We start from the raw sequence: 18753 nt of genomic DNA on the forward strand, positions 1-18753 counted from the left end.
CACATGCTGGCACTGAAGCTACCCCTGATCTCTGATACACACAAGTAACAAGAGGAAGCACAGCCGTTCTTGTCTTAAACAGGTACAGGTACATTTGTAAACCAGCTTTAAGGTCTCCAAAAAAAACGAAGACACCTCCATCCTCATCTGGCTAACTCACGTAGGCCTACGAAGATCGAGGCCCTGAACTCATGGTCCACTCTTCCCCGGTGTTAACACAAATCTGTCAACACCAAAGGCACATTTAGAGTCTTCCCTTCTCCTGATGTAACCCTATACCTGCATGAGAAGAACATAAAAGCCCTAGAATTTAAAAGTTGCAATAGTACAACATGTATTGAAAACCTATGAGAGAGAGAGAGAAAACACTACTGCCTAGTATCTCCAAACTGTTCTCTTTGTAAATGATATGTGCATTATAGTTTGTAGAATTATAAAGGGTCATACAGTAGCTAACATGGAGGACATCGGTTATCTGAGTAAGTAACATGTCAAAAAATCAACATCGACATTATTTTGTGCCTGAAAACAGAGCCTGTAAAAGCAGAATTGAAAACCTCGACCTGCTGTGCTTCTCTTTATGTGACCTATCCAGTTTAAAGGGGTGGAGCTGATGAGAGTCACCATGAAGTATGGAGGGTGTTGTAAAGGTTGGTATAGAAAGAGTCAAACCTTTCTACATCTCTTATGGTATTTCCTATTCTTTTTTTTAAAAAAAACATATATTAATTTTCATTTTATACATTTAACACAATTAACATATATAAATTACCCTTCCCCAACCATATGGCAGTATATAAAATAACAATAGATAATACAAATATCACTTGAAAATAAATAAATGGCTAAATTATAAGTTAAAAACTCAATTCAAGAAGGACAAAGATCTACAATGAAAATACTAATTTAGTTGAAATAAATAAGTAAATGAAAATAATGCAAATAAAATACAGTCACAAACATGGAGCAGAGTACAGCACACATTCCTCACAGCAGATTAGTAACTTCACATTTCCAGTATTTCCTATTCTAATTTTAACCTCCTTCTCCTTCGGGGTTGCGAATGACTCCTCATACAGCTAACCTTTCTCTGTGGCATTAAGCACCCGTCATACAACGCATTGCGCAACAGAAAGCCGGCCCCCGCCTCCTCCTCCTCCTCGCACACGTTGTTTTTCGTGACCAGACCGGACCAGACCAGACCTTCATTCAACCAGCACTTGCTGAGACTGCATCACTTCTTCCCCCCCGACGTTATACACCGTTAGCCCCGGAGAGCAGCGATGTTTTCCTGCAGAGCCGCCTGGCTAAAGTGTGGGCCTCTGGCGCGGAGAGCAGCCTACAGGTTGCCCCGGGATGGTGAGTTTTCATCACTGGGAGAATTTGCAAAACACACATTTGAATTTCTCGTATTATTATCAATGCTCTTTAACGCAACACCTGCGCTTTTAAACACGACGTGGTGTTCTTGCCGTCCGTCGCCTCCCGACCGAGGACAGGGGAGGAGTACACGCTGTCCTCCGCAGAGCTGGGGAATGGAAATGGCTGCCCAGTGGATGTGAAGGTCAACCCTGAAGCTGGGTTTTGAGATGTTTGTGGATTACTGTTACGTAAAGCCACGTGTAGGCCATGGGTCGTATGGGTACACTCTGAGCCCTGGTTGGAGTGTTTCATAATGACGCTGATACCTCTCTTCTCCCCGAGGCCCGGCTGTTAAACAGAGCAGCAGACTCACGGGTCTGACCGTGTGTCCGCGGCCTGAGACTTTGTCTCCGTTGACCTTTCTCCAGTAACGCGTTAAACCAGGGCGAATGAACGAGGGCGCTCTCTCTCTCTCTCTCTGTCTGTCTGTCTCTGTCTGTCTCTCTGACTGACTGTCTGTCTCTCTCTGTCTGTCTGTGTCTCTGTCTGTGTCTGTCTCTCTCTGTCTGTCTCTCTGACTCTGTCTGTCTCTCTCTGTCTGTCTGTCTCTGTCTGTCTCTCTCTGTGTCTGTCTCTCTCTCTGTGTCTCTCTCTCTGTGTGTCTCTCTCTGTCTGTCTCTGTGTCTCTCTGTCTGTCTCTCTCTGTCTCTGTCTCTCTCTGTCTGTCTGTCTCTCTCTGTGTCTCTCTCTCTGTCTGTCTGTCTCTCTCTCTGTCTGTCTGTCTCTCTGTCTCGCTCTCTGTCTGTCTGTCTCTCTCTGTCTGTCTGTGTCTCTCTCTCGCTCTCTGTCTGTGTCTCTCTCTCTCTCTGTCTGTCTGTCTCTCTCTGTCTCTGTGTCTGTGTCTCTCTCTCTGTCTGTCTGTCTGTCTCTCTCTCACTCTCTCGCTCTCTGTCTGTGAATATATGTTCCTGTGTGACCTTCACGCGGAAACATGGTTGCAGCCGTCGGGTCACGTGGTGTGCTCGTGTGCCGGCGGTCTGATGTAAAGCGTGCGTATGAACGCTGCCATGTGAAGAGTCTAGCTGACGTCAGAGGCCGCAGCGTCTTTCTCTATCTGATAATAACCTTACATAACATGGGTGACGAGTGGCAACACTGGAAACTGAGCATGCTAGGCTGCATGCCGGAGCATACAGAGCAGATCTTAAGTTAAGCTAATTAAGGTTAATAAAGTGAAGATGTAGACCTAACTATAGAACACTAGCACTATGGGATGTTCAATCCTTGCTAGTCCATGTGTCCTTGGGCAAAGACACTTAACCCAAAATGACTCCTACAGGCTGCACCTGCAGTATATGAATGAATATGAATGGTTATGCCTAAAACAAATATGGTAGCATGACATGCCCTCTCTCAAGGTCTTGCCTGTTGTCCTGCTGCCAGGCATGACAGGTGACCTCTAGAGAGATTACATAGAAGTGATGACCACTTTCTACCCAGATTCCAAATGTGCAGCCGTTCTCCACTGCATTGGTCCCACTTAACGAGAGGATGGTATCATAGTGTAATCCTTCTGACATCTTGACCCACAGCCCCTCCACTGGTCATGACTTTGCTCAACCTTATCCCCCCCCCACCCAACCTCATACCTGGCTTAGACTTTAACCGATTAGCCAGTATAAATACCATGACCATGGAGGCTATGGATAAGTTTGAACCCACTTCAAAATATCCCAGAGCGATTTGGACTAGCATGGATTAGTTCCTGAGAACGTGAAGAGTTTAATACCCTCAACACTGGACATGACCATGTCATCATACAGTGGCTATGGATAAGCACTACATAAGAACCCACTTCAAAATATCCCTTTAACTTCTACAACTAGTTAGTAACGTTGACTCATTTTATGTAATCTAGGGTTAATGATATGGCGGTGTTCTCCTCATAGGGGACATTAAAGGTTCTCTAATCTCTATTCAGAGCATTAATACAGCAGCCAGCAACTGCTATCCATCAGCGTTTTTGGATAAAGACACGCCCCAACAGAAGGTGCTGTTGTACAGAAGAAGTTATAGGCTTTTCTCTATTTCAGACACAATATTGGCAAACTCAACTTTGTCTATTCAGAATTTGTTTGCAATTTTTCATAATATTCTGAAGGAAATCTCTTCTCTAAAACATATTGGAGTTTTTTTTATGTGTGTAATTTGGTCTCTGTGCCTTATGCTGCTTGCCCTTTTCCGCTTGGTGGGGCACGGCAGAACTAGCCCTACTTAACTTGTAGTTCCAGACCGATAAACCACATCTGCATGTGAGCGCGTGTTTAACCTGAACTTTCAGATCTTGAGTGGGGCCTGATGTCCAGGGGCCCTAGAAGCATCCCACTGGTTGATTTTTAATGGTGCAAGGGTGGACACGTAATATTGTTCTTGTGTTGACGTTCCAACCATAGTGAAGACTGGTGTGGATTATTTAACTACAGCACGATTTAGCACTTTACCCCTGCAGCAAAAACTGGATATAAAACGTTTAGAACCACATCGACCAGATGACTTAATGATATTACAAGACGGAAAAGATAAAAAAAAAATAATAATAATTCAACCACGAGCGGTTCAAAAGGAAAACTTGGCTAACTGCTAGCATTTATTTTTAAAAAAGCCCTGTTTTGCTATCCATGTCGTCTTTTCAGAGAGGAAACTGTCTGGACAGCAAAGGGATTTAAAGACTTGAAACAACTTTCAGAAAGGCTGGTAAACACCAGAGTTGTGCATCGTATGTGGACAATGCCATTACATCAGGCTTTCTGGGAACAACGAACGTTGCTGCTCAGCTTGACGGTGCAAACAGACTTTGCATTGAACAATACAACTGTCCGACTGAAGAAAACTGGTACGTTCTTGGCAGAATTATAACCGGTGTAACACTTTGTAGAAAGTGTGAAATGGTCTTTTGTGGTCTGCCGGCTCGTTAAACCCTGGCTTTTTTTGTTGCATTTTTGAGATTATGTTTGAGGGAGACTAAAGGCTAAGGAACCATTACGATGTTCAACACTATTTAAAGGGCACTTCTTCCATTATTCAAAACAAACATTTTGAATTGCATGTAAAATGTTTACAAGAGGGCTGCACGGTGGTGTAGTGGTTAGCACTGTCGCCTCACAGCAAGAGGGGCCCGGGTTCAATTCCCGGGCTGGACAACCTTCTGTGTGGAGTTTGCATGTTCTCCCCGTGTCAGCGTGGGTTCTCTCCGGGTTCTCCGGCTTCCTCCCACAGTCCAAAGACATGCAGCTTAGGTTAATTGATGACTCTGAAATTGCCCGTAGGTGTGAATGTGAGCGTGAGTGATTGTCTGTCTATATATGTCAGCCCTGTGATAGGCTGGAGACCTGTACCCTGCCTTCACCCATTGACAGCTGGGATCGGCTCCAGCACCCCCGCTACCCTTAACTGGATAAGCGGTTACGGAAGATGGATGGATGGATGTTTACAAGAACGAGGTTGCTTAACCGATGACAAATGCACCTTTCCTCGCTGGTTGTGAGTCGGCTATTTGATGTTGAGAGATCTTTAACATTGTCCTTTGCTGGTCCTATGTGTTGGTATGGTAAGATACCTCTTTCTGTAGTACAAAGAGGTAGTCCACACAGGGCTGGTTGGACAGGAGGTTGAAGGGTCCAACAGACACAGGCCTTTTGTCCAGGAGACCGCTGTATGTGTCCAATCCAACTAACTTCCTGTGAAGACGGAAGATGCTACGGTGGAAACCGACACGCCTGTACACAAGTACAAGTCCATTTACCATTACCTCGTCATCTGTGGCTGTCAAATGGGCATTTTGAATATTTATTCTAAATTAACACATAGATTTGTGTCTTAGCTAGCTGGGAGCTCCTGTTTTGAGTCGATAGAGGTTACGTGGTTTGTTTACATTAGGCAACTTAACGCTTGCCGTTGGTTCACAGTGTCTCTGCCAACATGACTGTTGTTGTTGAATTATCCCTTGCCGAGCTTAACCCTTTGGTTATTTGACCAATCAAATATATATTTGTTGACAGCACTGATGGAAAGGCAGACAACAATTGGCTGAAGGAACCCTAGTTCCTCGAGAAATAGTCCCTGGGATTAAGATTACCAGGAACTTCTTGGTAAACGCAATTTAATACATGTGGAGGTCAAAGTGAGAAAACATAATGAAGGCTCCATTCAGGGAAAGGTCTAACAAGTTATCAAATTATTGATGACTGTTTTGAGAAAGCTCTAACCTGTGACATTTTAATCCTTTTCAGTTGTGCAGCGGAGACAGATGTCATCAGTTCCCGGTGGGTCTGGGGAGAACATACTCTACGCCCTGCTGTGTGGTGGAGCCATGGTTGCCTCTGTGTCATATGTAAGTTGTACTTTTTTTTTTTTTTAATCAGTTCATCATTTGATCATTATGACGATACTAACCTGCACTTAACAAGGTTGACAACGTTGATTTTGTATCCTCAACAAAAGGTCAAACTGCTCAGGTCCAACAAATAAGCCAATCTTATAAAATTATATTACTTGGAATTCTAAATATTTAAGTAAGCAGGAATTATAAATTATCAGATTCTGACTTTTTTTTTTCTCCTTCCGCAGGCATACAGCACCGTGAGCTCAGACAGCGCCAGGTTCAACGATCGCATTACAGAAATCAATGCCAGACCCAAGACTGAGTGGGTACCTAAACCATGGCCACCTAAGAGTAAGTATTCCTGACCCGCCACTTTTTTTCTCTGATGCGATGCGTATTTAACATGGCTTTAAGCTTTGTTTATACTCCCGTTGGAACCGTAGCGCTAGCCTCCGCAGACGGAGTGAGAACTCTGAGCAAGAATGGAGGCGTTGATACTCTCTGAGCTGTTCGCTGTATTATTCTCTGAAACGCCAGAGGGTTTACAAACAAAATGAAGTGTGAAGAATAAAAAAAAAAACAAGTGTAACTCATAGATACAGTGGGTACGGAAAGTATTCAGACCCCTTTAAATTTTTCACTCTTTGTTTCATTGCAGCCATTTGCTAAAATCGAAAAAGTTCATTTTTTTTCGCATTAATGTACACTCAGCAACCCATCTTGACAGAAAAAAACCAGAAATGTAGAAATTTTTGCAAATTTATTAAAAAAGAAAAACTGAAATATCACATGGTCATAAGTATTCAGACCCTTTGCTGTGACACTCATATTTAATGTCACGCCTGATGTCACGTATGTTAACCATCAGGCGGTTACTGGAGTTACCGGTTTACCGCTTTAAGGTCGAGGTGTCTTTGGTACTGTAGACCGTAAAATCTGGACATGGTCTCTGTGACGTTGCTCGTAGGTTTCGAGGAGCCGATGAGAAGCTTAAAAGTGGTCGGCTCTGATAAGGAAACACAGCAGAGAGACACACCCCCCCCCCCCCCAACATAAACTAACTTGCTCTCAAAACAAACATTCTCTGGTCCAGTACGCACGACTGTGTGTATTTTGTTTGGATATCATATCAGTGTTTGTGATCCCTGACAGTCTGCTTTTTATTTGTTCTGGCTGGCAGACTGCCCATGTTTTATTGTGGATGGATGAGATAAGTTTACTTGATCTGATCCCTTTGACAAGTATGAATGTAGCAAATATACCAATTGACAGTGTACTGATACCATCAGCACAACAATCACTGTGTGCAGACACTGATGCGTAGAAGATAAATCCACTATGTGAACTACTTTGTTTATGCAATGTCTGTTCATTACAAACCATAAGAAACTATCACATCTAGGGCTAAGTAATGAAACATCTAGTTAACTCCACAGAACTAAAGTTCTAGGATTGTAGAAACTGCATTTTTCTTTTATCCACCGTCAAACCATATTTTTCCATTTTTATGCAAAAAATGTAACCTACTGACATTTTTTCATGTGTTCATGCTCCACAAAGGACAAATACTGTGTGATAAATACCAATAATGTTGGATTTTCAAATTAAATCTCCATTCCACTGTTATTTATATTTGAGAAAAAGCATACCTGAGAATACAAATGGCATGCGTGTTAAATAGAACCCAATTGATTGGAATGTATATCAAAAAAACGTTGTTTTTAAGCTGTTTAAAGAATTGAAACTGTTACATGTTCAAGATTCTTTCTGTTTGACCGTGACGGAGTGAGAAACGTTCACGTTAACATCCTGCAGAAAGAAACGAAGCCACCTTTGCATTTCTTCGCTGCTCATCAACCGAGCCGGCTACTGTCGCTGTGTCGATTCTGTTTGAAACTTGCTCTGTTGTTTCTGTTTGCTTGCAGGCCGGGACGAAGAAGAGGGTAAGTCGCGTCGTCACAGACCTTCAGCTTTCTATTCATTAACACTGCCTGGCAACTTTCTGAATGCTCACTGAAATGCTGTCCTGATTTTAAGGGAATTGGCGGGATGGGCTTCTCTTCTCTGGGATACTTTTACTATCCTGATTCCAACATTGGTTGGAATTAGATCACACCCATCACTGTGTATTTTTCACACTCATGGTTCCAAGATTAGGGGGGACTTGAACTTCAAATCATCAACTGAGGTTCTTTGCTTTGTTGAAAAAGGCAAGATAAAGACATATACCGCGATCATTTAGATTATCCTGAGTAGCTAAGCTTTGTCGCTAACAATTTTGCAATTCATCCTTAACATGTCCTTTTCTTCATCGAGCTTGGCTATACTCGGCCAGTCCAGTTTTGACTAATCCATCCTCCTATGTGTCCTCAGTCTCACCTCTCCTGAATTTTTATCCTGCTGGCCAAAAGGCTTAGGCCAAATCCCAATCTCCACACTCAAGGACTTTGAGGCACGTTCCTGTAAACTGTAAGGGTTTAGGCTGTCCCACTGTCAAATCACAGTGTTTGACGACTCCTGCAAACATTACGAGCCCTTTACGAACCCTGTCTCCAAGTCCGCATTTCTCCAGACTTTGCCTAAGACAATTACCCACAATACATAGCAATGTGACGTTAAACACGAGGTTACCAATGTGGCCTGATGCGTAAGAATAAAGGTAAACAAAGAGGACAGAACATGGGTGTTAAATCTCGCAAATTGCATTTACTCAGAAACATTGAGGATTAAAGATGGAACATAAAAACACATGAAAGCAGAGGAATGCAAGCGGAGACTTTATCACACAGCTTTATTCATTAACTAAATCTTTTCATTTGTTTTTGAAGCTGTTTTGACAAAAACGAGTAAATAGATTATTTAAAATAAATACCCAGAAGTGTAAATCTTTTTTGGGGTCATGGTAATGATGGTAACGTGAGATGTTGCCGCAAAGTGCTATCCCATTTTTATTTACACTATTTCAAGCCCTTACAGTCTCACAAACTTAACCATTTACGAAGTGACGTCCATGAGGGTTCAGGGTTTAAGTCTTTAGGGGGGGACATTGGGATTGGACCTTAGTCTCCATCGGTCTCTTCCTTCGATACCACTTAACACCTCATATCTCTCTCTTCATTGTCTTTCCTCATACCACTCTGTGTTTCAAAGAGGCTTCAGATATAAACAATCTTTCATCCAAACTTGCTTTATTTCAAATGTATCTCTGCTCCAAGTGAGACAAACTGGTGACTTTTGTCATTTTGCCGACGACTAAAGCTTGTTCTCACTAGAATGCTCGCCATCAAACTCACCAGTGTATCTAGGCAACAGCTCATACCCTTTTTTTTTGCTAATTCACACGCAGCTTCTGTGTTTGAATGACCTTTGTTTAAATTGAACTGGTCTTTATTTAGAGAGCAATATTCCTTCCTCCGCTTTCTCTAATTCTTTGTGTCTTTGCTCTTTTCAGTGTAAAGGTAGAGCTAAGGTCCTTTGTGGTCCTAGAACTGGATTCTTTGGATCCCTCTCTCCTCCCTCCCTCTCCCTCCTGTACTGATAAGAAAGAACGAGTGCTCTACGCAACCTAAAACCTCGGGACAAGTCTGTGATGGATATTGATCCCGTGCACCTTTCTTCATTCTTTTTTTTCCACTCCCTCTTGCTGCTAAATGTTAATGTGCAACACTAAAGAGGATAAATGGACTTGACAGAAGTTTCTGAACCATTATTAACAGATTTTTCTTTAGACAATGGACTTCATCGCTGTTCAACACCTCTGGGTTTGAAGGAGTAAAAAAAAAAAAACATGTACTGTAGATTTATCGGCAGTCAGCGGTTATTCATCCAATGTACTTGCAGCCTTAAAGGCCACTTCAAAAATCATTCAAATAAATCATTATTCATTGAGACTTGAACCTTGCAGTTGTGTTTTCAGAATGAAAATAGCATTTTTTTATTATTTTATTTTTAAATGACAACATTGATAACAGATTAAATGGTTTAAAGTCAGCTCCTTTGATCTTGATTCCTGATTGAGCTCTGCTAGGGGTTAATTTTCCATAGTTTTCTAATAGGAGGAAGAATACTGGAAATATTAACCCAGTATAGTGGTGTGTCCCGACCTCTACTGTTGTAAAGTCTGACTGAATGAAACAAACCAACATTGTTTTACTGCAATTGTGAATCCCTGCAACCATAGTCATACATTTACCCAAAATATATTATATATGTTGTAAAAAAAAACCAATATATATTATAACTGAATGCATGATCCCCTCCAGGCTTGTGCCAGGTACAGATGATCATTTTGTTATTGTATTTTTATGAACATTGCTACTTAACATTAACCTTAAGTTGGTATTGTTACATTAACCAGGAGACGCCTGCACTTTTATGTTGATCTTTTGGAGGCAAGTGTTCAAATAAATGACATTGCGGACAAATCCGGAGTATGTATGCTCAAGTCTTGGGCATTTCCCTCTATCGTGACATGCTAACGTACCGGCAGGCTATTGTCAAGCCTCTGCAGCGTTGATCGATACAAAGTGGTTCCCTGGGCCAGTCTTCCACAACTTATTTTGCTGATGGTTATGGTGGAGGATCTCTCAGTTTAAAGATTAAAGCTGCACAACCTCCTGCGGTGGTCTCGCTGTCAGACTCGCTGTCGGAGCTCCAGATAGCACGTAGTTTGTTATTTTGGATGGTAAGAACCAAGATTCAACTTCACCCCCTTCTACCCTGCACCTTGACCCACACTCCCCTTCCCCTTAACCCCTCTCCTCTGGCATGCTCCTCCCTGTCTTTGAGTTTGCATGCGGTTTAATGTGGTGAATGTGTCGCCTCTTGTTTTGTTCTTTCAGAAGTGGTAAGTACAGTTGAATTGGCTTGTCTAGAAGAAGTACTTCTGGATCAGCCTGCTAGTAGCTGTGTTTCCATCCAACTCTTGTGATCAGATGGCAAGAACGGCTTTGTCCCCGCATGTGTGACGCTTCAAAGCAACTTCAATCGATTGTGTTCGGTTATATTTTTGGCTCAAAGGAGCAGCTATAAAAACGACAGATTTCATTCCTTTAAATTCTTCACAATTAAAGTCCCCCATTATTATTTTGTTGCTGCCTACTCTTCCTCCCTTTAGTATCAGTTGACTTGTTTTGAGTAATGACTGCCAACAGTACTAATTTTCCTATTTTTTCACAATAAAAGTCCCCAGTTTTGTTATTTAAAAGCTTTTATTTGGAAGCGGAGAAATCCTGATTGTTGTTTTTTTTCATCATCAGTAACTAAACAGGACTCAGAGAGCATTTAATTATAGTCTGGATTGTGTCCACAACTCACTTAGACCTGACCTAGATGAGAGCCAGGCCACCTCGGAATGCGGTCTGGCTGATTCCTATCTCAATCTCGGAGGGTAAACAGACTTGTCAGTTAAAGCGTCCCATCATGATCGGATGACAAAAGATTGCACTGAAAAGATGCTAGTAACCCCCCCCGGCCCCCGGCCATAAACTCTGACTGCAGCAGCTAAGGGCAGTGAGAGTTCAGGAGAGTGGCACATCTGCTGATGTTTTTAACATTAAAAACCAACTCTCACTATCTGAAAGCACCTGACTATCTAACAACCCTTTTATCTTTGACAGAGATATTCAGATATATGTCTTTGTGTCATCTACATTGTAGAGCTGTCACTTCCAATAAATCGGTACAAACGTCCACTCGTACTCAAGGTTCACCTTGATGAGAATCTGGCGGTCAAAGGTCCCTGTGATATCACAAAACACTAACTCAATGTGCTAGCTATGTTAATTTTACACAAATTATATTTTGGACAGATTTGTTGGCGGGGACATAAAACTAATTGTTTTCCACAGTAAGATTGTTACTGGTCGAATATTTATATTTTATCCAACTTTGTAATAGTGGTTTTGAATTTGGAATAAGGAGTGACAGCCCTACTACATTTGAATGTGCATAAAAGTAGTTAAACTCACCTTGGATGGAAACCCAGCTACAGATAAAATAATAATAATGTAATAATAATAAAGCATCTCTTCAAATGTTACCCAAAACAATTCATATTTCAAAAATAGGGATGTTTTGCTCGGTTAATCGTCTTACATGCAGCGTTTGTGTCTGTAGAAAGCACACAGCGGCTGCACCAGTGATTTAATATCGTTGAGGGAGGGGGGGCTTCTCACTGTAGTGGATAGAAGAACGTGTTAGCCCTGGGAATTAAACCAGTGCTCTGGCTGATGCACTCCCTCTGCTTCTTGTGTTCCAGCTGGAGAGCAGGAGGAAGTGGCAGCCGAGGAGGCCGGTGGAGAGGCAGAGGTTGGCGAAGAGGAGGCGGCCGCTGATGGCGAGGGAGAGACTGTGGCCGAGGCGGTCGCCGAAGCCGTCGAGGTCGCCGCCGAGGTGGTGGAGGAGGTTGCCGAGGAGGTTGCCGAGGCCGCGCACGAAGTGGAGACTGTCGCCGAAGAAGTGGCTCACATAGCCGAAGCGGTCCGGGAGACCGCCCAGGCTGCTTCAGAACCAGCCGCCGCCGCCGAGGAGCCCGAAAGCAACGGTACGACTACTTCACCTGAAGTGGTGGAGGAGGAGTAGGCAGCTGCCTCTGAGGGCTTAAGTTCCACACCATCATTACAGGGACACACACACACACACACACACACACACACACACACACACACACACACACACACACACACACACACACACACACACACACACTTGACAATCTCTAAACCACTTTAAATGAACAGCCACTGGGAACTGTAACACTGGTAACTCACCGTCTAGAACCACTAGAGGGTAGCTGCTTCTCCTCGGGTGCCGGGGTTCACCTCATTGTCGTCAACCTCTTTTGTCTTCCTTCCACTGTATATCATTTTCTCTCATATTTATTGGAGTGGTTATAGAGGGCCCTGTGTAAATGAAGCGTTTCTCTCGTGAGGATTACCTTTTTGTGGTGTGCAGCGTACGTAACCGTGTGCGATGTGTATATTTGCTCAGATTTAAAACGGAGCCCTCTTCTCAGGCAGGTTCCTCTCATTTTACAGCTGCGCACCACAATGACACTTTTCCACAGTGGCAAAGAGGTCTTTAAGTGACACTCATTTGCAGTTATGGGTGAAATAAATGTGATCACTGTGAACACAAAACATTGGTACCGATTGGCCCTTATGACCCATAATTAACATGACTAAATAGCAGCCAATTTTCCTGTGAGAATACCAAAAGCTTTATATATGTTAAAACTGACCACACAGGTAAATGGACGGGGAGAACCGAGAGCGACACCCCTAAAATACTCTTGTATCACTGGCGTCTTTTTGGTTATGTTAAGGCCCTAATGCTATTTCGCAAGGTTGATCAAACACTGTATTTCATTGAAACCTCTGTAATGTTGTAATGGGATGGCTCCGTACGAACTCTGTAACTGCTGCGTGTGCTCTTTTTTTATCTTAAGTGTAATGTGCAACCCATAAGAACCCATTAGTCACAGAGTGATTCAACCAATATATGTGATCATATTTTTATTTGACTTATAACTGTTTAATGAGCACTATGAAAGATTTTAGGGTAATAATAAAACCTGTATCAAAGCGGGAAGGTTTACTGCCGTCTTTTGTCTGAATTGGTCTTTTTAATCTTAATTTGTATTGGAGCTTTTAAGTAAGGATATTTTCTAGCTATCCATTCCAGTTTCAAACCTCTCCTATTGAATGCAAGTCTACATGGAAATTTCATTTATTAAGTGAGCATTTCAGCTTGATTTAAAATGTTCTCTTACTAAATTAATTTCATATGCATTGCATTTACTTCTCTATGCTTTCTGCACCCAACTCTACTCTAATGCACTGTGTCAGTAATGCACTGCGACTTTCAAGAGGCAGCAATTGCTTTTTGCACGGGTTTGACATGTGCACGATGACCTAATGTATGTTGCTTTTGTAGAGTTGGAAATGACCAGTCTTTTCACAGAATACTGTATATTCTGAGCGGCTGTGGCTCAGTGGAGAGCAGGGTCGTCCTCCAATCAGAGGATCGGCGGTTCGATCCCTGGCTCCGGCAGTCCATGTCGATGTGTCCTTGGGCAAGACACTTAACCCCAAAATTGCTCCCGCAGGCTGTTCCTGCGGTGTATGTATGTGTATGAATGTTAGTTAGGGTCCTGATGGTCAGGTGGCACCTTGCATGGTGGCTCCTGTCATCAGTGTATGAATGGGTGTGAATGGGTGAATGATTGGTAATGTCAAAGCGCTTTGAGTGGTCGGAAGACTAGAAAAGCGCTATACAAGTACAATCAATTATTATTATTATTATTATTATTATCAGCACTGCTGTGTATTTGGAGGAATAGTAAAGAAATCACGGTGCTGAAATGCATAGTTTGTCCACCACAGACAACTGACAAGTCCTTTTTTTAATATGACGTTGAAAGCTCTGTGTGCTCTGATATTTTTCCTCAGATTTTTTTTTTTTTTAAGACTCAAATATTTATATGCATCAAACTCATCAAAGAAAACAAAACTCATCAAATTCAGTATTGTACACGCCATGTATCGCCTAAGATTTACTAATGACTTGCAAAAGAATATCCACGAGTTTAAAGAGGTGTATATTCAAACCCCCACCACAAATGTCATTTATCAAAACGTGTGCGGTTTTGTTTTAGGCACTGTAGAATTTCTGTGGGAAGCTGGGTATTTTCCTATTATTATATCTAAGATCTTTATTGGTTTATGGCACTACATCAATGACCTTAGTGACTAACACTGCTTTTCCGTTGCACCTTTGGTTTCTCTCCTTCTACTGCTTGGCGTTAACATTGCACCTGCATGTTTACACAATCCAACAAATAGATTTTCTCTCACTTAAATTTGGTAAACCACCACAAGTTGAGCTACCTAAATGTGGGAAAACAATATAACTTCAGCATCAGTGATGTTTGGATGGCTGGATTTTGTGTTTCAGTTCCGCTGGCAGCTGCGTCTGCCCTAGAGGTACCAAAGATCACTGAAGTAAAGGAAGAGTTGGCAACCGCTGTTGAAGACATCGATGAGTCCCTGGCTTCTAAGCAAGCAGAAGAGGCCCTTGCACCAGTAGAACCTGCACCCACAGAAGTGGTCCCTGCACCTGCTGAAGAAGCACCTGCACCAGCAGAAGACTCTGCTGCACCAATGGAGGCTGCACCAGTTGTCGAAGAGGCCCCAGCACCGGTAGAGGTTGCACCAGCAGAAGAGGCCCCTGCACCGGTGGAGGAGGCCATTGCACCACTAGAAGAAGCACCTGCACCAGTGGAGGCTACACCAGCAGAAGAGGCCCCAGCACCAATGGAGGCTGCACCAGTTGTCGAAGAGGCCCCAGCACCAGTAGATGTTGCACCAGTTGTGGAAGAGGCACCAGTAGATGTTGCACCAGTTGTGGAAGAGGCACCAGTAGATGTTGCACCAGTTGTGGAAGAGGCACCAGTAGATGTTGCACCAGTTGTGGAAGAGGCACCAGTAGATGTTGCACCAGTTGTGGAAGAGGCACCAGTAGATGTTGCACCAGTTGTGGAAGAGGCACCAGTAGATGTTGCACCAGTTGTGGAAGAGGCCCCAGCCCAGTAGATGTTGCACCAGTGGTGGAAGAAGCCCCAGCACCAGTAGATGTTGCACCAGTGGTGGAAGAAGCCCCAGCACCAGTAGATGTTGCACCAGTTGTTGAAGAAGCCCCTGCACCAGTAGACGTTGCACCAGTTGTTGAAGAAGCCCCAGCACCAGTAGAGGCTGCGCCAGTGGTCGAGGAAGCTTTGGCGGCGCCAGTAGAACCTGATGCTACCACAGCTCTTGCTGAAGAACCAGTCACCACCGCAGTTGCAGAAGAAGTTGCGGCAACCCCTGCTGCAGAAGCAGCTGCTGAGACCCTGGCAGAAGATCCAAAGAGAGAGTACATTGTAGTAGTTCTGGAAGGAACACCTAAAGCTGATAAACGGCCCAAGGTGCTTGGAGTGGGCTCCATGACTGGTAGAGTCATCCCAGCTCCAGACGACAACGACACCCCTGCTTCTGAGGTACCAGATAACTTAATTTTTTGACTGATATCAGATAGATTAATCCATGTATGGATGCTGATAAGTAATTTTTCTCATGCCCCGGACTTGGTTTCAGAGTGTAGCAGTGTTTTTGAGAAAGGGTTGAAGAGATAGATATAGATAACATATATAGATACATTAGTAAAAAGAATCTCTAACCTGGGTTTTAAACTCTGCTACTCAGGGTAGGCGACGCCTTCTTAGGATGCAAATGCAGTAGTTCCAAATAAGGTACTGAGCCTTTGATTTATTTCTACCATGGTAGTTAGAGCATGCTGTGGACATGACATACTTGTTATTAAAATTGAACATTTTTGCCCCCTTCATGTCCACTTTCCTATGCTTCAGGTTCGAATACACTCTAGGGATGTAGAATTGATTGTATATGTATTAATATTGGAATGTGTTGATATGGACACAGACACTGTACACTCCTATTGACTTGTCATTCTGTCCTCTATTACAGTAAACTGCTCCCGAATGAAGACTTTCTATCCTGCAGAAGATGGATGTGCCTTTCTCCAACACTTTCCACTTACTCCCTTTTACCAATTAAAAAAACGCAAGGGACTAATACGTAGTTTCAGTGTACGAATACACACATACTGCACAGGGTTAATTGACTGCTTTGTGGAGCCATCAAACCGATATACGAGCCCATTACTGTGACACTCCACACTGACTTCACTCTACAGTCCCAGATGAGCCCAGTCGGTAGTTGATCAGATCTCTGGTATGTCTTTAATAGCTTCAATAACAGTTTTTTTCTTACCGTCAGTGTTTACAGCCTCCGAAAACACTTTATTGGAATACCTTGATACTCGTCCCAACATGTTCTCACCTTGTTCCCCCAGTCTCTGTAATGTGAAAATCTTTAAAGAAGCAAGGGGGCGCTGTTTTTCCTTCATCAGTATTCTTTACAATACCTAACCTCAGGTTGTTTTTTCTGCCGCTTCTCTTGGTGTTAAAAAAAATCAACACCTGGAAAACGCCTGCTGCGCTATTGTTATTAAGAAACACACTGGCTCAGCGGCCCATTGTACAGAAGCTACCTCACCGTTCCTTGGGTTTTCAGTCCTTAAAAATGAAACTACAGACCTATTCTTGACGCAGTCACACAGATGTTACAGTACCTAAGCCAACAACACAGTTGCATAGGCACCGACTTAAATAAGCACATCGTTATTTTTTTCAAAAGCTGTCGTTTGATCGACCAAACTCATCTTGTAGGACTAAATAATACAGGCATTTGTAATACTTTTCTTCCCTTTTTTTAAAGGGTAATTCAGCACTGCAATCAGTTGAAGCATGCCCATTGTTTTAAATGGCCGACCATGCTCCAAAAGCATTGGTCAAACTGCTTCGACGCCTTTACTCACCTTGTCTCTATTTCGGAGCGTCAAATAAGGACCCAGCAAACAAAACTTTTTTTTTTTCTTAACAACTGATGCACCGTTTTCAGTGCGTGTGGGCCCAGAAACATGGAGGGGAAACTGCTGCTGCTCTTCTCTTATTGGGTTAAAACTCTTTTTGGGCACACCAAAGTTGGTGATGTCACAATGGGTGTTTTTCCCCGTGATAGCTGTTGGAAACACCAGTTGTGACCTCATTGACTGGGGTTGCTGCCAGATATGAAACAAACTTTTAAGTTTTGACCCATAGAAAGCAGCAGAGTTCCTTTAGGTGAGTTTACTCCTCAATTTTCTAGACAATCTGAGGATTATATAGTGAACGTATGTAATTTTATGGACATCTTCCTGATATTTAGCTGCATTGTCTTTTAAACTTCTTGTAGCCTTTTTAACCACATCTCCTCAGTCATTGATCTAGATTCAATAGGTAAAATGTTTTTTTGTTTTTTTTACCTAGGCTGTGGTCCAGGAGATGCATTAGCATCATCATGTTTTTCAACTCTTTGCTTTTCTTGTCTTTGTTCCAGCGGTCAGACCTGTGTGGACGTGTGATTTAAAGGCTTTGCAGCAAGTATGAACAGTAATGTATTCTGATTATGTGGGTGCTACATGAAATGTGTGCGGTTATGGAAGTGTTGCGTAATGTCTGAAGTAAAGTCTCCCGTGTGAAATGCTTTGACAGCTCTTGTTGTGTTCCTCTCGTCTCTGACTTCCTCTTTCAGTTTGTCTCACCTCTACTATTGAAGTTCTGACTGTATTAGCTTGGTGTACAGTACTTGAACTGTGATCACTTAGGGAAGAATTGAACTGGACCGACTAAGTGTGTATTTCTTTTTTTTTTTTTTTTTTTTTTTTAAATAGAAAAGAGATTCAGAAAATTACATCCTTGTCGGTCTTTGTTGCTTGCAGGCAGGTTTTCGTAGTAGGACGTGAGCAGATGCCTTTGACTTAGCAAAGAACTGAAACTGTGACTGTTTAACATAATACTGTTTTTACAAAATAAAAAGGGATTAAACCTGATCTTTGTGGTGTCATTTTTTTTTTTGCCAATTTTTCCCAAGAATAATTTACCCTCTTGACATAAGTGTGTGTGCGCGTGTGCGTGTTGTAAAGTCACATAAAATACTTGCAAGTTCTCAATGACTTTTTGTTAGCTGGGTGGTGTGATCCTAGTTGGCAGTCTCTTGTAGCCAGATCTTTCTCCAAACGTTTAGCCATGTGGCAGCGCTTGAGAAAGAAAGAGTTCTGATTGGTATCACAGGACTTTAAATCTATTCAATAATATCGAGTGTTACTTTGTTGCTATCATTTGTCTCATCAACTCAATACTATTCCTTCTTGGGCCAACAGAAAAAGTAAAGCAGGTAAACATTTATTTGTGCAAGTTTGTTTTAACATGCTTTTCCAAAAATTTTCATGAGCAGAATGTCAAATAAAAAAATAAAATAGAGACCATAAGAAAACAAAATAAAAAACAAATGCAATTCAATGACTAGTCATGTTAGTGCATTTATATTACGACGTTTTTCAGACTAATAGTT

General features: G+C 42.5%; 1 protein-coding gene across 1 annotated transcript; it reads left to right on the forward strand.

Moving 5' to 3' along the window:
• The first annotated feature begins 1121 nt into the window (after positions 1-1121).
• Positions 1122-18062, forward strand: mgarpa (mitochondria localized glutamic acid rich protein a). The gene is given in 8 exon segments (XM_054597951.1): positions 1122-1359; positions 5652-5752; positions 5989-6094; positions 7669-7686; positions 12003-12287; positions 14699-15324; positions 15327-15779; positions 16267-18062. Coding segments are annotated over 8 exon segments (1668 nt in total). The 5' UTR covers positions 1122-1283; the 3' UTR covers positions 16270-18062.
• Positions 18063-18753: the final 691 nt, after the last annotated feature.

The sequence above is a fragment of the Anoplopoma fimbria genome, chromosome 4 (assembly GCF_027596085.1).
Source record: "Anoplopoma fimbria isolate UVic2021 breed Golden Eagle Sablefish chromosome 4, Afim_UVic_2022, whole genome shotgun sequence".
Classification (NCBI taxonomy): Eukaryota; Metazoa; Chordata; class Actinopteri; order Perciformes; family Anoplopomatidae; genus Anoplopoma; species Anoplopoma fimbria.